The following is a 23,580-nucleotide window of genomic DNA, read 5'->3' as shown; positions in this document are numbered from 1 at the left end:
TGGTGCTTAATTTGCTATTTAGGGCTTGTCCACCAGTTGTCAGTTTAGCACAAAAGGGTTTTGTAGAGAAGCAAAAATTAGATGCAATTGTTTATTCTAAGCCTGTGGTTTATGATCTAGCTGATCCTCCTGTGTATGCTGTTGATCAGCAAGGTGTAGCTTATGAAGGTCAGAGTAGCTGCTCTATTGCAGTTGTAGGCCCTGCTGTTTTAACACAAGAGAGCAGGAGTGTTCTAAATCCAAAGTTAAAAGAAGTTGTGGAAGAAGAACAAGATGGCTATGATGGCAGTTATGCATCTTCATCTGAAGGGCAATATGAAAGTGACACTAACCCTTATTATATTGGGGATTTAAGGCCTAACTATAATGAGGAAATTAATGATGCTGAAGACATGGAGATGGAAGAGGGAAACAGACAGAGAGAGGAAGAAGTAGAAGAACAACATGAGGAAGAAACAGAGGATGAAGAATCAGAAGAAGAAACAGAGGAGGAAGAACAAGTGCATTATGAGGGTGACACAGAGGTAGAGGAATTATTTGATTTGGAGGATGATGACCTATTGTTCCAGAAGAGGAAGAAAAAATATCGGTGCCAACAAAGAAGAAGCAGAAGCTGCAAGTAAGGAGGGGACCAACAACAAGGTCACATTCCAGTGTTTTAGAAGAAGTGCAACCTGATTGGAAACCATCATCAGATGAAGAAGATAATAGTTTACTGAAGGACAGTGAAGATGATGGGTTTCAGCCACTAGCATTTGTGCTACCTCAAGGAAGGAAGAGCAGGGCAAAGAAGAGGCCACCTAGAGTATGGTACAATGAGGATTTGGAACAACCACACCAACAACTACAACTGCAGATGTGTTTCATAGATCAACATCAATTCAGAGATGCTTTGTTGAGCTTGCACATCACTCAGTGCAGAGACTTCAAGTATCACAGGAACTCAGATAAGAGGATCATTGTGCATTGCAAGAATTCACAATGCAAGTTCTGCATTGTGGCAGCTGTTATAAAAGGGGAAAACACTTTTGCAATTAAGAAGATGAGATTACAACACACTTGCCCTAGTTCTACTGAAACAACCAGGGTAAGTGCCAAGTGGCTTGCAAAGCAATATGAGCCACTATTCAGATCTGATGTCACTACTAGCATACATACACTTATTGATGCCTGCATGGAAAAGTATGGTGTGGATGTGCCCAAGGCTATGGCATATAGGGCAAAAAACCTAGCTGATGAGGCTGTGTTGGGAGATCATAAGAAGCAATACCCAAGGCTGAGAGACTATGCTCAGACTATCATGGATACAAACCCTGGGAGTAGAGTTGTAGTCAGCACTGTAACTCTAAGAGCCACTGAAAAAATCCCACATCCAGGACCCAGATTCCATGCCATGTTTTACTGCATCAATGGAGCAAGGGAGGGATTTCTACAGGGGTGTAGACCATTCATTGGTTAGTTTATTTTAGCTTGTACACTACTTTGATGTTGTTAGTTTCAATAGCTTGCACATATAACTGCATTTAACATGTTATGTTTACTTCATGTTTTAGGTATTGATGGATGTTTTATCAAGCTAACCACTGGTGCACAAATCCTGGCTGCCACTGGTAGAGATGGCAATAACAACATATACCCACCGGCATTTGGCATTGTTGGACAAGAGGACAAAGCAAACTGGTGCCGGTTTCTACACCAACTGAAAATTTGTCTTGGAGGAGAAGTTGGACAGTATGGTCCATATACTATAATGTCTGACTGACAGAAGGTATGTCTATCCACCTTGCATTGCCTGCTAAATATGTGTTTACATGTGTATTAGACAGTAGCTTAGCTGTTTAAATTGTGTGCACCAGGGGCTACTGTTTGCAGTTGATAGAGTTTTTCCTAACAATCATCAAAGATTCTGCTTAAGACACATATATGCAAACTTCAAAATGCTGGCTTTAGGGGGGAAGACCTTAAGAAGTGCATGGATAATGCCAGTTATGCATATAATGAACACAAATTTAATATAGCAATGGATGATCTCAAAGCTGAGAGTGAGGAAGCTTGGCAGTGGCTTAGTGCAATACCCAAGAAAACCTGGGCTAGGCATGCATTTGATACAAATTGCAAGACTGACTTGGTTGTCAACAATTTGTCTGAGGTGTTTAACAAGTACATCCTAGATCATAGGAAAAAACCAATAAGAACTATGTGTGATGGCATAAAGGATAAGCAGATGGTTAGGTGGCACAGGAATAGAGAGAGTGGAAAGGAAGCTAGATGGGAGATCACACCACATTACAGTGAGAAGTTGGAGATTGAGAAGGAAAGGGCCAAGTACTGCAAACCCATTCAAGCAGGTGTTAACTTGTGGCAAGTAACTAGTGGGGAGCAAACACATGCTGTCAATTTGGAACTTGAAACCTGTGGTTGCAGAAAGTGGGACCTCAGTGGAGTCCCATGTAACCATGACATCTCAGCAATTAACAAGGCAAAAAGGTTTCCAGAGGACTTTGTAAGCAATTTTTTCAAGAAACCATATTACTTGGCAGCATATGAACCAATGATATATCCTGTCCCTGGTGAGCATGACTGGACAAAGACCCCAGATCCAGACATAGAACCTCCAGCATTTAAAGTCAAGAAAGGAAGAAAGAAAGAGAAGAGGATAAAGGGAAAATTTGAAGTTCCAAAGCCAAAGTCCACCTCAAGAATGGGGACAATAACTTGTAGCAATTGTGGATTACAAGGGCATAAATACACAAGCTGCCTTAAACAGTTGAAACCTGAGTTGGCCTTAAGAAAGAACAAACATGTGGTAAGCCCTTTGAACTAGTTCTTCACTTTGATGTTTCTGTAAATTACCTTTGTCCCTTGTACATTTCTTACTTGTAGTATTATTAAGTGTGTTTCCTTTGAATTGTTTTCCAAGCCTGCTGCAAGGAATTCACAAAGAAGAGGTGTTGCTCCTACAGCTCCTGCAGCAACACCTAGAGCTGCTTCAACAACACCTAGAGCTTCTGCACCAACAACTAGAGCTCCTGCACCAACAAATAGAGCTCCTACACCAACACCAACAGCTGGAAGAACTGGAAGTGCTGCTGGTAGAGGTGGTGGAAGTGGTGCTGGCAGAGGTGCTGGAAGAAGGGCTGGTGGTGGAAGAGGATCTGGAAGAGCATCTTCTAGTGCTCAATCTTCTGCTAGGAGAGGTGCTCATTCTTCAAGGCCTTTCTCTGCCCCAAGGCAGTATGGTGCCTCAACTTCTAGTGCTCCTCCTCCACCAACTGATGGCACACACACTGGATGGATGGCCTGGTTCAATGCTAGTAGAGGTGGCAGAAGGTGATGCAAACTTCTGCTGATGCTACAATGTGCACCTACTACAATGTGGAATGCTATCTTTTGGTTTGATGTCACTCCAGTAACTACTGCTGATGCTTTATTTTGGTTTGATGCCACTACAGCAACTTGTGCTGATGATACATTCTGCTTTATTTTGCTTTGATGATACATCAGCAACTTGTATTCATGGTACAATGTGTATTATTTAGAGTTTGATGCCACTACAATGTGTTTCCTTTTGTGTTTGATGCCACTAAAGCAACTTTTGCTGATGCCAATGGATATCTTGATGGTTCTGTTGGGGATAACTTGATGGTTCATGGATTGATGCCACTTGGGTGGATAACTTGATGGTTTATGTTCATACTTTAATGGCATTGTTTTGCTATTTGGTCATATGGATGAACCAACCTAAACCTAAGGATTAGTGTTTATGGTGGCTATGGGTCGACGGAACCACCTAAACCTAACCATTAGGGTTTACGGTGCCTAGGGGTCGACGGAACCACCTAAACCTAACCTTTAGGGTTTACGGTGTCTCGGGGTCGACGGAGCCACCTAAACCTAAGCATTAGGGTTTACGGTGCCTAGGGGTCGACGGAGCCACCTAAACCTAACCTTTAGGGTTTACGGTGTCTCGGGGTCGACGGAGCCACCCAAACCTAACCATTAGGGTTTACGGTGCCTAGGGGTCGACGGAGCCACCCAAACCTAACCTTTAGGGTTTACGGTGTCTCGGGGTCGACAGAGCCACCCAAACCTAACCATTAGGTTTACGGTGCCCAGGGGTCGACGGAGCCACCTAAACCTAACCATTAGGGTTTACGGTGCCTAGGGGTCGACGGAGCCACCTAAACCTAACCATTAGGGTTTACGGTGCCTAGGGGTCGACGGAGCCACCTAAACCTAACCTTTAGGGTTTACGGTGCCTCGGAGTCGACGGAGCCACCTAAACCTAACCATTAGGGTTTACGGTGCTAACATAACCATCAAATAGTCTTCCAATGCTAACATAATCATCTAATATAAAACCTAGTGCATGAGAAATCATAATCTGAAGTCTAGCAAACATAACACAGAATATCTGATCCATCGTCCAATGCATGATATATCATCATTTCAAGTCTAGCAAACATAACACACAATAGTTACTGGAGTTCAACATATTATAGGGTACACAACCATTGTTCACAACACATAGTGGAGTTTAGATGCATAGTTCATCCTTTTCTCACAAAAGGATGAAAAGCATATTTACTACATACATACACAGCCATAGTTCATCTTAGAGAAGTTCACATTTAGTAGAGCCATACACTACACAACCATCATGCCCAAAAGGCCAGCATTGCCCACTAGTCTCATATTCATTTTCTTCACTTCTCTAGGATGGCCTGGATCCCCTTGATCTTCTCCTTCAGCTTCTCCTCTGCCTTCATCAACTCAGCAAACTGAAGCTCTAGCTGCACCATCTCTTCACCATGCTTTTCCTTTCCCTTAAGCAAATCTGCAACCTGAAACTTCAACTCTAGCTTATCTTGGGTGAGCTTCTCCTCAGACTTTGTGAGCTCTGCATTCTTCAACTCCAAGTTCATCTTAGCTTCACTAAGCAATTGCTTGTCTGTAATATGCTTCAACTTCAGGTTCTGGATGATTGTAGCTTGAGCTCTTGTCAGGTTCAGTAGCACTTCATAATTCTGCTTAAGCTTCTCAGACTCTGCATCTCTCTTTGCCATCTGTGCCTTCATATCAGCCACCAGTTCACTTCTGCATTTATGCTGATATGTAATGGCAGACTACAGATGTCTGAAATCCACCACCCTCTCCTCCTGGAAGCTCATAAGCTCATGCACATCTTGGACTAGCTTGTCATAGTTGGCCTCCAACTTGTTCTTCTCTTCTGTCAGATGGTGGATAGTGAAAGGACTTTCAAGATTATCATTCACCCTAGCACTCCTGCTATCTTCAACCATTGCCCACAGCTTCAACAATGCATTTTGCATTGTTGGGGGCCACTGGTGATCAACCCATTCAATAAACCCACAATTCTGCCCTTCCTGCAAAAAGAGCAAAAAGATAAATAATAAACAAGTTAGTTCATACCACAGGTAAATAACTAGTGCACTAAGCTACATTAGTTCCTACCACTGTTTTTCCTTTCTAAATTGGTAATATAGCAGCACTAAGCTACACTGGTAATTGACATGTACCTACCCACTAAATAACAGCATGACAAATTACAACACCACTCAGCTACAGATTTGAACTAGATTTTGCTAATCAGCTACAAAACAAGAGCTATCTCAAACTGCAACCTTGTTGAACTACCAAAGCATATGCAGTACATATGCTCCATTCAACTGAATATTTGTAGCATTTAGATACATAACAGCAGGTGCATCCCAACATAAAAGTAACAGTGCACTCAATATTTAGTTCCAAACAGGAGCAAAAGTGTAACAGCAACATAATTAACAGTGCACTGCCATTAACTACATAAAAATGCCACAACAGCAACATAAAACCTGTAGAAGTCCCAAACTGAATATTTCACATGATACCAAGAACAATGCCACTGCTAAATAACAGTACCACTGTCATTAAACTACTACTACTGCTGTTGCAAAAGTGAATATGCCCTAATAATCAGGCCTTGTAGTCATGTTCAATATGCCACTGTCAAACCAACAATAAAATGACACTATCAACCTAAATATAATATCCAACTATCACCCTACAATTCATACCGGCTCTGCACATGCTAAGAACCTTCTCCCTGTGTCTGTTCCTTCAAATGCGACAAGCCTCTCAGATGCCTTCCCGTGCTTCTCACATGGCGACATCGTTTCCAGCTCAAGCCCCTGGTAATCTGGATCTTCAACGCTGAAAGGGACCTGCCGAACCTCATACAAACAAAATGCCCAAATCAAAACCCAGCAAAATCAACCAAATCAAAAAGCCCCAAATCTGAAACCCTAACCCTAAACCTAGATCAAGGGAAATCACCTGGTTAAGCCTGTCCGTGGATGAGGTCGAGTGCATGTACGGCAGGCTGGACGTCTCCTCACTGCTTTCGTCTTCGAAAACCATGGCGGGCGGCGGCGGTCCGGTCCGGCAACACTGCGGGCAGCGACGAGGGCGGCGAGAGAGGAGCGAGGAGGAAGGCACGAGCGAGGAGGGAGAGACAGAGCACGGGCCGGTCCGGTTCGAGCCAGACCGCACGTATCGAGCGAGCGGGCGGGTGCTGATTCGCCAGCGTGGCAGCTGACACGCGGGCCCGGGCGGTCAGTTCCAACGTCAATACGTAGAAATACGAAGATTAGCTCAATTTTCAATGGTTCGACCCAAACGTGGTACTGACACGTAAAAATTTCCAAAAGTGGTACCAATTCGCCACCACCGCCCCAAATGTGGTACTATCGTGTAATTATCTCCCCGTGTCTCTCTGTCCCCTACTTTTCAGTTACGGGATCCTGTAAAACCAATTTGCGGGAACACGCAAGCTTGCGCAGAACAGATACAATGTAAACATACTGCAAATTTAAACTTAGATAAAACTAGATAGTTTGCCGGAGTTCATGCAAAGCATAGACACAAACTAGATAAAACTTAAATAAAACTATTAAACTAGCTAGATAAACTTGCTGTCGCCGGAGCCGCAGTCTACTCCTTGCCTGAACCGTTGTCGTGGCCCTCGTCATCCTCGTCGCTGGAGATGACCTCGGCGAGCAGTGCCTTGCCTCCATGCAGCCTATTGTGGATCAGCGAACCAAAGAGTCGGGTTTGGAGCTGGTACTCCTCCCAGAGCGCTGGCAGTTGCGCGGCCGTAGTTGCATCTCCGGTGTCGGTGGCGGCCCTTTCCGCAAAGCACACCCGCTTGGCCGCGTGCTGCCGCTGGATCGCTAGGTCGAAGAGTCGGCCGCAACGCCGGAAGGTATTCCACGCCCGCGACCTCACTCCGGAGCCGTGGGACTTCGCGGCGCGCTTGCACGCCACCTCCCTTTGCCTGTCGACACGGGAGGGCGGAGGGCGGAGCCACCGGCCTCGTTGTCGTGGAGGCGCTTGCGGGTTGCGGCCGGCAAACCCGAAGCCACCGCGGTGGCCGAAACCCCCACTGCCTCCACTACCAGAGCCCGCGGACGACATTTTCAACGAGAAAGGATGAAGAAATGGGAAGGAAAATGTGGCTGGAGCGGAGCGAATTTGACGCCGCAAAGGGAGGATTCCGGCGGAGGGCGGCGGAGGATTTATGGGACGGGAACCCTAAATCCCATCGGCGCCCGCATATATGGAGGAACCGCGTGGGGGGGGGGGGGTTATGGGCCTCCTCTAAAAAAATTACTGGCTGGGCCTCGTTTGTGGTACCTGCTCGTGAAGGAAATATGCCCTAGAGGCAATAATAAAGTTGTTATTTTATATTTCCTTATATCATGATAAATGTTTATTATTCATGCTAGAATTGTATTAACCGGAAACTTGATACATGTGTGGATACATAGACAAAACACTGTGTCCCTAGCAAGCCTCTACTAGACTAGCTCGTTAATCAAAGAAGGTTAAGTTTCCTAACCATAGACATGTGTTGTCATTTGATGAACGGGATTACATCATTAGGAGAATGATGTGATGGATAAGACCCATCCGTTAGCTTAGCATATTGATCGTTCAGTTTTATTGCTATTGCTTTCTTCATGTCATATACATATTCCTTTGACTATGAGATTATGCAACTCCTGGATACCGGAGGAATACCTTGTGTGCTATCAAACATCACAACGTAACTGGGTGATTATAAAGATGCTCTACAGGTATCTCCGAAGGTGTTTGTTGGGTTGGCATAGATTGAGATTAGGATTTGTCACTCCCAATGAGCCAAAAGAACACAAACGAGTCGTGTAAACAAGATGTTGTGTGATACGTGGCAAACAGCCGACTCGGATGAACTGTTTGCGATGAGAAATTACAACACAGACGGTTAATACAGTTAGTTCGTGTGCGATTCTATGTGTACAAAATCTTTGACAAACGCAAACTAGTTGCTTGCGGTGGCTAGGAGTATCGCACACGATGCGTTTGCGAGTACTCGTGTGCGATGATTAGTAAGTTACACATATGTTTCCTTATGTTAACATGTGTGTGAATTTGCAATATGGACAATTAATATGCAAATGCCTTCTGGACATCGAGCACACGCTTAAACTCAATGAACGGTGTACGGTACTAATACTTTCTATGAAAATTTAAGAACTTGGGTAACATCGTTTGAGTAACATATATATAGTGGTTACACTATTCGACAAAAGGAGGATCTTCGTAATACGGTTTTGACAAATATCTACATACTTAACATAATAACAACTATCACATTTTAAGAGGCTAAGGGCCAACAACCATATGGTCCATATCTACATACTTAACATAGTAATAGCTAGCACATTTTAAGAGACTGAGGACCAACAACCACAACTATCAGCTGGAAGCAGCTTGATCACGGCGACTCGGCATCTCGTCAATGAAAAGGAAGAGCCCTCCTGTGCCTTGGTAGAGCATGAGTAGAACAGTATCTCCAATTTTCCAATATGGATGCATTGCCACGACAAGCGAGAACTTGTTAATTTGAATGGTTCCATTTCTGCGGGAAATGCAGTACCTTGCAATCACTTTGACGTTATTAGCGGGCACAAGTGTAATTCGACCATGCCGGGAAATCAATCCAGGAACTGCTACAGCGGACAATTTCTGTTGACATGTAGAATAAGAACCCATTGTAACATATCGTTGAAGATATATATAGTTTATGAGCATCAACATTAAAATAAGACTTTTTACCAGCGTTTTGTGCACACAATTGGTCTTGTTCAATGTGTGCACCATAGGTCTAATTAATCCCATCCAAAATTCAGCGTTCATACACTGTGCTATCTCTGTCAGATTATCAACAAAGTTTATGACATGCTTCAAGTCCTTCCAGTGAAATTTGGTACGCTTAGTAACATACAAATCGTTCACTATGCATCCAACATATCCTGCTTAAAAGGTGAAAATGTATTATTTATTCAGAACATGGCAGAAAAATATATAGTGCGCATAAATTGGTAAATAGAATTTGTTACTACCTAGGAACGGAGTCAGAATATGAAATCACAATTGGTTGCTTAAATAGTGATCAATTAGTCAGAACAAATACCCCGATTTTGCTAAGTAATATGACAGCATGGAGAAAGTTGAAAGGATACTAACCTCGATCAGACTTTGATCGGCTGATGATGTTGGGGAAGTAAACATCCATGTTAATTAGATCAGGCTATGGTGCACGCACTAGAATTTTATTGCCAGCTTTCAGTTCATAACACTTAGACATTTTTCTCCAAAGGTCCGCATTAAAATAGGAGTGACCATCTTTATCAAGTTTTACGCTAACCGTCATTGTAAATCCATGCTGCATTGTCAATATGACATCCTGGGAGTCATCAACAAAGTAAAGCCCAAGATTTCCTTCTACTCCTGTTCTTGCAAAGCAAGGGATGTACCGCTTGAAATGAAAATTAAGATCGTAAATTAGATATATTGAAATAACAGAGCAAGATGCAAATATGGGAGTAACTAATAGAACAGATCAATATATAGATGAAAGCAAAGTACAAAAATATAGAATTAAAAATAAATAATGTAACAAAGATTTGATGCAAATATATAGATAATGTAGCAACAGACGGTATATGTTCACAAATTTGGGCCATGCCGGCCGTGGTAGGTTGAGATTGAACATACCGAGCGCTCCCTGAAGTCATCCGGAATGGTGAGATAGAACTTTGTTTCCGACTGGCCACGAAGACACTTGCCCGATTTGTGCTCGCACTGTGGACACATGAATGAACACCCATGAATCAACTAGAACAAAAATGATTCCACGGCGATTTCCGCAGGTTGATTAACAGCGACGGACGGACTGCGATAAGAGATGAGTGAATATTTCGCTAAGTTGATTACCTTCTCCATGAGAAAAATCCCCGTCCCAATACCGCAGAAAACCCCAGTCGACCAGAGTCTAGAATGTCGGTGCAGATAGGCGGCGGAAAGTGGGAGGGGCGAAATCCCGTGCCGTTTGGAGCGCGACCTATGCCCGCCGACAACAACCGTCGAGCTTAGGGTGGCCGCCGTGATAGAAGTTGATGAGGTGCAGAGTTGCGGAGGAGTCCGCGGCGAGTGGGTGGGGACGAAGTGGGCGAGGATTTTCTTTTTCCTTTTGCATGTGTGAGTGAACACACACGGTTCGCAGAGGCGACGAAGATGAATCGTGTGCGATAGTAAATCATCGAGATTGAATGGGAATCCAAATATCCTTTGTCCTTCATCCATGAGTTTTTTTCTACGATGAACATAAACCCTGCTAACCACCGTGTTCAAATTTGACACTTTTCCGGGTTCATTTACAATATTTAGGGGATTATGTGCATTTTGTAGGCATTAATGCACATAATTCAAATTCAAACAATTGGTGCTTGAAAAGGTGCACAAGAACGGTCTGGAAAAACCATACTCGTGGTATTTAGTAAATTCTCAAGCCTTTTACAAGGAAGGGGCAGAGATTTCGAGGGAATGCGTGGCAATAGTCAACCACAAACGCGTCATTTACTGGGTTATCAACTATAGAACAATTAAATACGTGCTTGAAAAACATGACGTTTGGCATGGTGCCATGGTATGGCCTCACCGTGCCCTAGTTAAAATATGAGAAGGTTTGATTTATGTTGTCATGCACGCCCTTCATAAACCGAACTATCACCGAGGAAGTGCAATGCTTTCGAGAGGGAAATCACCAAGCACTACTAGGGAAAACCCTAGCAGTAGCGTGGGTATTTTGCCTATCAGTAGCGCGGGTGGCCGCGCTACTGATAAGGCGCTACAGCTAACATGTAGCAGTAGCGCGTGTCATCCAACGCTACTGCTATACATGGCTAGCAGTAGCGAGCTTTAGTGCAAAGCATTGCTGCTGATATCTCCAGCGCTTTTTAGCAGGAAGCGCGACTGGTAAGGGAGCGCTACTGCTAACTTTATTCCCCTCGCTACTGCTAGTTTTATTAGTTTCTATTTTTTTCTGCGTATTTGTTTTGTATTTTAACAGGCTTTATACAATAATCTTTAGCATATCATACACATACAAATGTAATCATAGCATATACATACAAATAGTCTCATCAAATCATGTCATCGTCATAATCATCATCCAACACAAAGTGGTCTCTCGTCATCATCTCGAAAATAGCGATACAAGTCTCGATTACTTGCAACTACATCGTCATCCATCTAAACAATTGTATACGCGACAAGAGCTATCACTATGAGTGAGAGCGGAACTATGCAGTACATGAGTTCGTATCCCTCTCTCGCATTAGCGTGAACCTAAACTAACTACTGGCTGTCGCTCGGAAACCGGAAACCGGTACACCTGGGCCTGACACTCCGGCCACTCGTCGTATACTCCTGGCATAGCACTTCTTCGCCATCGATGATCTATGTACCTGCATCGTCACATGAGTCGATGATATGCAACATATATAGTTGAGCAACAGAAAGAGACGGACTTGGCAAAAATAGAAGCAACATATCATAAGCATAAATAACAAAGTTCATCGTACCCAAAATGCCCTAACTAGAGTGATCTTCGCTAGTCGAGGAGGACGGTTTAATTACATCACAAATAAAGTTGCGTCGTGCATAACTCAAAGTTTCGTCATACAGAAAGTATGGACTAAACGGACACATTATCATATATCGACAATCACTCCAACATGTCGTGCCATCCATCCAAGTCAGGGAGATAGTCCCCGAGCTTAGTGAAAAGCTTCAGGTCGAGATGCTGAGCGGCTACGCGTGTTCGGACGTCTTCCCGCGACATTTGTCCTTCTTCATAGAATATCCCTGTTTTTTCCATGACCTCCTTCATGATGATTTGGGCAAGTTCGCGCTGGATGTGATAGAACTAAGCTCGAAGTCGATGATCCTCGATATCTCCTAAGTTCTTTGCCCATTGCAGAATATGGGCATCGCCGGATCTAGGTGACATGCGAAGGTTCTGGTGATCCCGTCTGTACTCCAGCATGTGGTGTAGGACATAGAATCCATCATTAAGAGAATCACTCGGTTGCTGGATGCAGCAGAAGTCGGTCTTATGGCCGAAGGTGGGCCTGCCGTCCCTTTTCTTCTTGTCCTTGACCTCTCCACCCGTGCGCCGTAGTAAAACATAGCACTGTCGAGAACAGACTTGATCTGGGTGTAATCCTTTTTGTTAATGTTCTTCGATGAGTCCAAGTAAAGAGCGTGGGAGTATCGGGGGTAGAGGATGATGAGGACGGCGCGCCCGCCGCAGCGCAAAATAAGTACACCTCAAATTTATTAGCCTCCACCGTGCAAATGAATGATTGAAATCGAAGGAAGGATATCCGCGCGATGACTTACAGGGGATTATAAGGCATGAGAATCGCCTCCTTGTCCTTATTGGCGAGCATGAAATTGGCGATGTATTCCCTCACGTATTCATGGTGCTCTGTGCAGACTCCCAAGAAGCCCTCGTGCATGAAGTACGGGTCAGCGACACAGATATGAGGTATCTGCTCAACCCCGATGAGGTAGTTCATGTGCAAGGCATAAAGGCGGAAAAACGTAAAATCCACCTTCTTCAAGTGAAACATGTCGAAGATGTAATCGAATCGAAGGAAGAACTTCTCCGCAGGGAATGTGTCAACGTACGACAATTGTCGCGGCACGTTAACCATGTAGAGTGGGTATCCTGGATTTTTCGAGGTGATGAGGGCTTTCTCTATCCGCAGCACATCGTCATGAAGTCTCCTTAGATCGCCGAATCTGGCCCCTAGCGTTTCTTTAGGTAGGATTGGTTCACCGGGGATATGCCATTTTGCCGCACCGGGGATATCTATACGGTCTTGAACCCGAGGCTGCTAAGGTGGCTGGATCATAGAAGCATCTTGGTTGCCTTTCCTCGATCTCTTCCTAGGCTTCTTTGCTACCGGAAGGTCGTCTATAATACGTTCAGCCTCCAGAGGCGGCAATTCAGGCACCGACTCATGACGCTCAAACCCTGAGTAGGCGCCAGTATTGAGATACTGTTGAGTGTCATCGTCATTGTCATCCTCATCTATGGCGACGTCACCAGCGACTAATGGAGCCTCTTCCTCACCCCGTCCGCTATCACCCAACACGACAGCCGACGCTAATTGGGTAGGTGGGGTGTTGATGTTCATACCTAACTGCGTGCTCGTGGGTGTGCTCCCGGCCGCCTCCAAACGAAGCAGACTCTTTGGCCACAACAGGACCAACCCATTGCAATCACCAACCCACAATAGGTATTGCACTAGCGCTAGCACCCATATCACATAAGCCATGATAACAATGATCTCCTATTTTAACAGAAATAACAGGCATGCCTACCACAGGTCTATGTTTATCTTTAGCACCAGGTTTAGCAATTCTAGCAGTTTCCTCAGAAAAGTAAATAACATGCCCATCAATATTATCAGCCAAGAGATCTTTTACAATAGCAATATTAGGTTCAACTTTAACTTGCTCAGGAGGTGTATAAGTTCTAATATTACTTTTACGAACCACAGTTGAAGCTTTAGCATGATCCTTTATCCTAACAGCAAAAGCTGGTTTCTCAACATACGCAGTAGGAACAATAGGATCATTATAAGTGATAGTCTTTTCTTCAACATTAATAGGTTCAACTACTTTTAGTTCTATGGGAGGATGATATTTAAACCACTTCTCCTTAGAGAGATCAACATGAGTAGCAAAAGATTCACAAAAGAAGCTACTATCTCAGAGTCAAGTCCATATTTAGTGCTAAATTTACGGAAAACATCGGTCTCCATAAAATATTTAACACAATCAAACTTAGGTGTTATACCTGACTCCTTACCTTCGTCGAGATCCCAATCTTCAGAGTTGCGTTTAATTCTTTCCAATAAATCCCATTTGAATTCAATAGTCTTCATCATAAAAGAACCAGTACAAGAAGTATCGAGCATGGTGTGATTGTTGTCAGAAAGCCGAGCATAAAATTTTTGAATAATCATTTCTCTTGAGAGCTCATGATAGGGGCATGAATATAACATTGACTTAAGCCTCCCCCAAGCTTGAGCGATGCTTTCTCCTTCGCGAGGCCAAAAATTATATATATAATTACGGTCACGATGAACAAGATGCATAGGATAAAACTTCTGATGAAATTCCAATTTCAATCGCTTGTAGTCCCATGATCCCATATCATCACATAGCCTATACCATGTCAATGCATCTCCCTTCAAAGATAAAGGGAAGACCTTCTTCTTGATAACATCATCGGGCATACCTGCAAGCTTAAATAATCCACAAACTTCATCCACATAGATTAAGTGTAAATCGGGATGCAATGTTCCATCTCCTGCAAAAGGATTAGCTAGCAGTTTCTCTATCATACCCGAAAGGATCTCAAAGTAAAAAAATTCATTTTCAGTAGGTTGAGTAGGTTGAGGAGAAACTATTTGCTCTACTGGTCGGGGTGAAGATACCCCGAACAAGCCCCTCAAAGGATTACTTTCCATAGTAACAAGTGACAGTAAATTTCAGCACACTATATAAATTTTCCTTACCAAATTCCACCTACCAAAGGCGCTTCACTCCCCGGCAACGGCGCCAGAAAAGAGTCTTGATGACCCACAAGTGTAGGGGCTCTATCGTAGACTTTTCGATAAGTAAGAGTGTCGAACCCAACGAGGAGCAGAAGGAAATGACAAGCGGCTTTCAGTAAGGTATTCTCTGCAAGCACTGAAATTATAGGTAACAGATAGTTTTGTGATAAGATAAATTGTAACGGGTAGCAAGTAACAAGTGTAAATAAAGTGCAGCAAGATGGCCCAATCCTTTTTGTAGCAAAGGACAAGCCTGGACAATTTCTTATATAGAGAAAAGCGCTCCCGAGGACACATGGGAATTATCGTCAAGCTAGTTTTCATCACGTTCATATGATTCGCGTTCGGTACTTTGATAATTTGATATGTGGGTGGACCGGTGCTTGGGTGCTGTACTTACTTGGACAAGCATCCCACTTATGATTAACTCCTATTGCAAGCATCCGCAACTACAAAAGAAGTATTAAGGTAAACCTAACCATAGCATGAAACATATGGATCCAAATCAGACCCTTACGAAGCAACGCATAAACTAGGGTTTAAGCTTCTGTCACTCTAGCAACCCATCATCTACTTATTACTTCCCAATGCCTTCCTCTAGGCCCAAACAATGGTGAAGTGTCATGTAGTCGACATTCACATAACACCACTAGAGGATACACAACATACATCTCATCAAAATATCGAATGAATACCAAATTCACATGACTACTAATAGCAAGACTTCTCCCATGTCCTCGGGAACAAACGTAACTACTCACAAAGCATATTCATGTTCATAATCAGTGGGGTATTAATATGCATAATGGATCTGAACATATGATCTTCCACCAAATAAACCAACTAGCATCAACTACACGGAGTAATCAACACTACTAGCAACCTACAGGTACCAATCCCAGACTTAGAGACAAGAATTGGATACAAGAGATGAACTAGGGTTTGAGAGGATATGGTGCTGGAGAAGATGTTGATGAAGATTGACCCCCTCCCGATGAGAGGATCGTTGGTGATGACGATGGCGATGATTTCCCCCTCTCGGACGAGACTCCGCCGCCACGAGGCAGAACCTTGGCGGAACCAATCTAGGGCTCCGGCGGAGCTGTTCTGCAAGGGAAACTATTGGGCTACGGCGGAGCTGTTCTGCCGGGGAAACTTCCCTCCGGGAGGGGGAAATCATCGCCATCGTCATCACCAACGATCCTCGGGCTCCTGCGGAGCTGTTCTGCCGGGGAAACTTCCCTCCGGGAGGGGGAAATCATCACCATCGTCATCACCAACGATCCTCTCATCGGGAGGGGGTCAATCATCATCAACATCTTCACCAGCACCATATCCTCTCAAACCCTAGTTCATCTCTTGTATCCAATTCTTGTCTCTAAGTCTGGGATTGGTACCTGTAGGTTGCTAGTAGTGTTGATTACTCCTTGTAGTTGATGCTAGTTGGTTTATTTGGTGGAAGATCATATGTTCAGATCCATTATGCATATTAATACTCCTCTGATTATGAACATGAATATGCTTTGTGAGTAGTTACGTTTGTTCCTGAGGACATGGGAGAAGTCTTGCTATTAGTAGTCATGTGAATTTGGTATTCGTTCGATATTTTGATGAGATGTATGTTGTCTCTCCTCTAGTGGTCTTATGTGAACGTCGACTACATGACACTTCACCATTGTTTGGGCCTAGAGGAAGGCATTGGGAAGTAATAAGTAGATGATGGGTTGCTAGAGTGACAAAAGCTTAAACCCTAGTTTATGCGTTGCTTCGTAAGGGGCTGATTTGGATCCATATGTTTCATGCTATGGTTAGGTTTACCTTAATACTTCTTTTGTAGTTGCGGATGCTTGCAATAGGAGTTAATCAGAAGTGGGATGCTTTTCCAAGTAAGTACAGCACACAAGCATCGGTCCACCCACATATCAAATTATCAAAGTACCGAACGCGAATCAGATGAACGTGATGAAAACTAGCTTGACGATAATTCCCATGTGTCCTCGGGAGCGCTTTTCTCTATATAAGAAATTGTCCAGGCTTGTCCTTTGCTACAAAAAGGATTGGGCCATCTTGCTGCACTTTCTTTACACTTGTTACTTGCTACCCGTTATAATTTATCTTATCACAAAACTATCTGTTACCTATAATTTCTGTGCTTGCAGAGAATACCTTACTGAAAACCGCTTATCATTTCCTTCTGCTCCTCGTTGGGTTCGACACTCTTACTTATCGAAAGGACTACGATAGATCCCCTACACTTGTGGGTCATCAAGACTCTTTTCTGGCGCCGTTGCCGGGGAGTGAAGCGCCTTTGGTAGGTGGAATTTGGTAAGGAAAAATTTATATAGTGTGCTGAAATTTACTGTCACTTGTTACTATGGAAAGTAATCCTTTGAGGGGCTTGTTCGGGGTATCTTCACCCTGACCAGTAGAGCAAAGAGTTGCTCCTCAACCTATTGAACCTACTGAAAATGAAAATGTCTAATTTGAAATCCCTTCGGGTATGATAGAAAAAACTGCTAGCTAATCCTTTTGCAGGAGACGGAACATTACATCCTGATGAGCACCTAATCTATGTGGATGAAGTTTGTCGATTATTTAAGCTTGCAGGTATGCTCGATGATGTTATCAAGAAGAAAGTCTTCCCTTTATCTTTGAAGGGAGATGCATTGACATGGTATAGGCTATGTGATGATATGGGATCATGGAACTACAAACGATTGAAATTGGAATTTCATCAGAAGTTTTATCCTATGCATCTTGTTCATCGTGATCGTAATTATATTTTTGGCCTCGCGAAGGAGAAAGCATCGCTCAACCTTGGGGGAGGCTTAAGTCAATGTTATACTCATGCCCCAATCATGAGCTCTCAAGAGAAATGATTATTAAAAAAATTTATGCTTGGCTTTCTGACAACAATCGCACCATGCTTTCTTGTACTGGTTCTTTTATGATGAAGACTATTGAATTCAAATGGAATTTATTGGAAAGAATTAAACGCAACTCTGAAAATTGGGACCTCGACGAAGGTAAGGAGTCAGGTATAACACCTAAGTTTGATTGTGTTAAGTCTTTTATGGATACCGATGTTTTCCGTAAATTCAGCACTAAATATGGACTTGACTCTGAGATAGTAGCTTCTTTCTGTGAATCTTTTGCTGCTCACGTTGATCTCCCTAAGGAGAAGTGGTTTAAATATCATCCTCCCATAGAACTAAAAGTAGTTGCACCTATTAAAGTTGAAGAAAAGACTATCACTTATAATGATCCTATTGTTCCTACTGCTTATGTTGAGAAACCACCTTTCCCTGTTACAATAAAGGACCATGCTAAAGCTTCAACTGTGGTTCGTAAAAGTAATATTAGAACTTATACACCTCCTGAGCAAGATAAAGTTGAACCTAATATTGCTATTGTTAAAGATCTCTTCGCTGATAATATTGATGGGCATGTTATTTACTTCTGCAATGAAACTGCTAGAATTGCTAAACCTTGTGCTAAAGATAAACATAGACCTGTGGTAGGCATGCCTGTTATTTATGTTAAAATAGGAGATCATTGTTATCATGGCTTATGTGACATGGGTGCTAGTGCTAGTGCGATACCTCATTCCTTATACAAAGAAATTATGCGTAATATTGCACCTACTGAGTTAGAAGAAATTGATGTCACAATTAAGCTTGCCAATAGAGATACTATTTCACCAATTGGGATTGTTAGAGATGTTGAAGTTTTGTGTTGGAAAACTAAATATCCAGCTGATTTTCTTGTTCTTGGTTCCCCACAAGATAGCTTTTGTCCCATTATATTTGGTAGACCCTTCTTGAACACTGTTAATACTAGGATAGACTGCAAAAAGGATGTTGTTACTATTGGTCTAGGTGATATGACTCATGAATTTAATTTTTCTAAATTTCATACACAACATCGTGAAGAGGAATTGCCTAGTAAGGATGAAATTCTTGGCCTTGCTTCTATTGCCGTACCTCCTAGTGATCCTTTAGAACAATATTTGCTAGACCATGAAAATGATATGTTCATGAATGAAAGAAGGGAAATAGACGAAGTATTCTTTAAACAGGGACCTATTCTGAAACACAACTTGCCTGTTGAAATCCTAGGGGATCCTCCTCCACCCAAGGGTGATCCCGTGTTTGAGCTTAAACCATTGCCTGATACTCTTAAATATGCTTATCTTGATGAAAACAAAATATATCCTGTTATTATTAGTGCTAACCTTTCAGAGAAGGAGGAAAAAATTTATTGAAAACTCTGAAGAAGCACCGTGCTGCTATTGGATATACTCTTGATGATCTTAAGGGCATTAGTCCCACTCTATGCCAACACAAAATAAATTTGGAGAAAGATGCCAAACCAGTTATTGATCATCAACGACGGCTGAATCCTAAGATGAAAGAAGCGGTAAGAAAGGAAATACTAAAGCTCCTTGAGGCGGGTATAATTTATCCCGTTGCTGATAGTCGGTGGGTAAGTCTTGTCCATTGTGTCCCTAAGAAGGGAGGTATTACTGTCGTTCCTAATGATAAAGATGAATTGATTCCGCAAAGAATTATTACAGGTTATAGGATGGTAATTGATTTCCGCAAATTAAATAAAGCTACTAAAAAAGATCATTACCCCTTACCTTTTATTGATCAAATGCTAGAAAGGCTATCCAAACATACACATTTTTGCTTTCTAGATGGTTATTCTGGTTTCTCTCAAATACCTGTGTCAGCTGATGATCAATCAAAGACCACTTTTACTTGCCCTTCCGGTACTTTTGCTTATAGACGTATGCCTTTTGGTTTATGTAATGCACCTGCTACCTTTCAAAGATGCATGATGGCTATATTCTCTGATTTTTGTGAAAAGATTTGTGAGGTTTTCATGGACGATTTCTCCGTCTATGGATCCTCTTTTGATGATTGCTTAAGCAACCTTGATCGAGTTTTGCAGAGATGTGAAGAAACTAACCTTGTCTTGAATTGGGAGAAGTGCCACTTTATGGTTAATGAAGGTATTGTCTTGGGGCATAAAATTTCTGAAAAAGGTATTGAAGTTGACAAAGCTAAGGTTGATGCTATTGAAAAGATGCCGTGTCCCAAGGACATCAAAGGTATAAGAAGTTTCCTTGGTCATGCCGGCTTTTATAGGAGGTTCATTAAGGACTTCTCAAAAATTTCTCGGCCTCTGACTAATCTATTACAAAAGATATACCATTTGTCTTTGATGATGATTGTGTAGAAGCATTTGAAATACCTAAGAAAGCATTAATCTCTGCACCTATTGTTCGGCCACCTGATTGGAATTTACCTTTTGAAATTATGTGTGATGCTAGTGATTATGCTGTAGGTGCTGTTCTAGGGCGAAGAGTTGATAAGAAACTAAATGTTATTCAATATGCTAGTAAAACTCTAGAAGATGCCCAGAGAAATTATGCTACTACTGAAAAAGAATTGTTAGCAGTTGTATTTACTTGTGATAAGTTCAGACCATGTATTGTTGATTCTAAAGTAACTATTCACACTGATCATGCTGCTATTAAATATCTTATGGAAAAGAAAGATGCTAAACCTAGACTTATTAGATGGGTTCTCTTGCTACAAGAATTTGATTTGCATATTATTGATAGAAAAGGAGCTGAGAACCCCGTTGTAGACAACTTGTCTAGGTTAGAGAATGTTCTTGATGACCCACTACCTATTGATGGTAGCTTTCCTGAAGAACAACTGAATGTCATAAATGCTTCTCGTGTTGCTCCATGGTATGCTGATTATGCTAATTACATTGTTGCTAAATTCATACCACCTAGTTTCACATACCAGCAAAAGAAAAAGTTTTTCTATGATTTGAGACATTACTTTTGGGATGACCCACATCTTTATAAAGAAGGAGTAGATGGTGTTATTAGGCGTTGTGTACCTGAGCATGAACAGGAACAGATCCTACGCAAGTGTCACTCCGAAGCTTATGGAGGACACCACACTTGAGATAGAACTGCACATAAGGTATTGCAGTCCGGTTTTTATTAGCCTACTCTCTTCAAGGATGCCCGTAAGTTTGTCTTATCTTGCGATGAATGTCAAAGAATTGGTAATATTAGTAAATGTCAAGAAATGCCTATGAATTATTCACTTGTTATTGAACCATTTGATGTTTGGGGCTTTGATTATATGGGACCGTTTCCTGCCTCTAATGGATATACACATATTTTAGTTGCTGTTGATTACGTTACTAAGTGGGTAGAAGCTATTCCAACTAGTAGTGCTGATCATAACACTTCTATTAAAATGCTTAAAGAAGTTATTTTTTCGAGGTTTGGAGTCCCTAGATATTTAATGACTGATGGTGGTTCACATTTTATTCATGGTGCTTTTCGTAAAATGCTTGCTAAGTATGACGTTAATCATAGAATTGCATCTCCTTATCACCCACAGTCTAGTGGTCAAGTAGAATTGAGTAATAGAAAATTAAATTAATTTTGCAAAAGACTGTTAATAGATCTAGAAAGAATTGGTCCAAGAAACTTGATGATGCATTATGGGCCTATAGAACTGCATATAAAAATCCTATGGGTATGTCTCCGTATAAAATGGTTTATGGAAAAGATTGTCACTTACCTCTAGAACTAGAACATAAGGCATATTGGGCTATTAAAGAGCTCAACTATGATTTCAAACTTGCCGGTGAGAAGAGGTTATTTGACATTAGCTCACTTCATGAATAGAGAACCCAAGCCTATGAGAATGCCAAACTGTTTAAAGAAAAAGTTAAAAGATGGCATGACAAAAGAATACAAAAGCGCGAGTTTAATGTAGGTGATTATGTATTGCTATACAACTCTCGTTTAAGATTTTTTGCAGGAAAACTTCTCTCTAAATGGGAAGGTCCTTACATTATCGAGGAGGTCTATCGTTCCGGTGCCATAAAAATCAACAACTTCGAAGGCACAAATCCGAAGGTGGTAAACGGTCAAAGAATCAAACATTATATCTCAGGTAATCCCATAAATGTTGAAACCAATGTTATTGAAACCGTAACCCCGGAGGAATACATAAGAGACACTTTCCGGAACATTTCAGACTCCTAAAAGGAATAGGTATGTGGTATGGTAAGTAAACCGACTCCAAAACAGTTCTAATGTCAATTTTTCTCCGTTTTGGAATATTTAGAAAAATAGAAAAATAAGAAGCAGTCTGGGAAGGACACGAGGCCTCCACGAGGGTGGAGGGCACGCCCCCTGCCTCATGGGCACCTTGTGCGCTCTCCGGACTCCGTTTTCTTGCACGATACGTATTTTTGGTCGGTAAAAATTCATTATATACTCTCCCGAAGGTTTTGACTCCTGTATCACATAATTATCCTATGTTCTCGTTTCAAGCTGTTTTTCTGACAGATCTAGAGCACTATGACGTCCCCAAGCGCTCCCAAGGACAAGTTCTTCGAGAAGGTCATCAACCCCTACCTCGCGGAGGTGCTGCAACACCCTCAAACCATTGAGATGCATGAGGGGGTGCTGCACATCCGCGATGTTGAGGGGCCAAGGAGGACCGGAAGCGTGGAGACAAGACTTGAGGCAATGGAGCAACAAGTTTTCAAGTGCCAGGAGATGGTGGAGCGTGGACTTGACTCCAATCACATAATGATCACGGAGTTCACTAGCAACCACAAGCTGGACGCCAAGGACATCGGGGAGGCCATCTTCAAGCTTCACGGGAAAATCGAGCACCTCCAAGCCCAGATCTATGACCTGCAAAACCAAAAATGTGAGTATGAATATAGATTCAAAAGGATGAGTTTGGCTGCAGATTTAAGGATCTCGGAGACTCGATCATCCTTCTATGATGGAGAGCCTATGCCTTGGAAGAGGGACGACAAGCCTACATCTTCTTCACCATCAAGGGAGACGTAATCACATGGGTATGGGCACTCCCCTTGGCAACTGCCAAGCTTGGGGGAGGTGCCCCGGTATCGTATCACCATCACACTCCTATCTTTACCGTTTTTCTTAGTTCGATCATTTTGGTAATATCTTGATCTAGTAGAATAAAATTTTAGTATGATTTAGTTTTGAGTTTTGCTTTATGATTCCTCTATGTAATCGAGTCCGTGAGCTATATATAATAAAGATTAGTGTTGAGTCAAGGGCTTGATTATTTTGCCATGATCTTGAGTGAATAAAAGAAAAAGAATAGAATAAAAAAATAAAAATATATCATATTGATCTTATGGAGAGTAATGACTTCACATAGAAAGAGTATGATGATTAAGAGTTGTTGAGAGTTGACAAACATAGTTTTGGTCATCGTTGCAATTAATAGGAAGTAATAAAGAAAGAGAGGTTTCACATATAAATATACTATCTTGGACATCTTTTATGATTGTGAGCACTCATTAAAATATGACATGCTAAAGAGTTGATGTTGGACAAGGAAGACAACGTAATGGGTTATGTTTTCTTATATCCGAGATAAAGTATATTGTCATGGATTATCCAACATGTTGAGCTTGCCTTTCCCCCTCATGCTAGCCAAATTCTTTGCACTAAGTAGAGATACTA

General features: G+C 42.2%; 1 protein-coding gene across 1 annotated transcript; it reads right to left on the bottom strand.

The window, feature by feature from the left end:
* Positions 1-5,126: 5,126 nt before the first annotated feature.
* On the bottom strand, positions 5,127-6,420 carry LOC109763862 (uncharacterized). The gene is made up of 3 exons (XM_020322734.2): positions 6,337-6,420; positions 6,078-6,224; positions 5,127-5,387 (listed from the first exon to the last, which is right to left on the bottom strand). The coding sequence occupies exons 1-3, from the start codon at positions 6,418-6,420 to the stop codon at positions 5,127-5,129; spliced, it is 492 nt and encodes a 163-aa protein (XP_020178323.1).
* Positions 6,421-23,580: the final 17,160 nt, after the last annotated feature.

Source organism: Aegilops tauschii, chromosome 2 (assembly GCF_002575655.3).
Source record: "Aegilops tauschii subsp. strangulata cultivar AL8/78 chromosome 2, Aet v6.0, whole genome shotgun sequence".
Taxonomy (NCBI): domain Eukaryota; kingdom Viridiplantae; phylum Streptophyta; class Magnoliopsida; order Poales; family Poaceae; genus Aegilops; species Aegilops tauschii.
Note: the sequence above shows the minus strand (reverse complement) of the source record. Positions and strands in the feature narration are given on the sequence as shown.

What these genes read in the sequence shown, in the direction of transcription:
- LOC109763862 (XM_020322734.2), bottom strand. Translation starts at nt 6,420, where the DNA reads ATGGTTTTCGAAGACGAAAGCAGTGAGGAGACGTCCAGCCTGCCGTAC. An exon ending in CCACGGACAGGCTTAACCAG is followed by an intron (nt 6,225 to 6,336) that starts GTGATTTCCCTT and finishes GAGGTTCGGCAG; the next exon opens with GTCCCTTTCAGCGTTGAAGA. An exon ending in TCTTAGCATGTGCAGAGCCG is followed by an intron (nt 5,388 to 6,077) that starts GTATGAATTGTA and finishes CTCTTTTTGCAG; the next exon opens with GAAGGGCAGAATTGTGGGTT.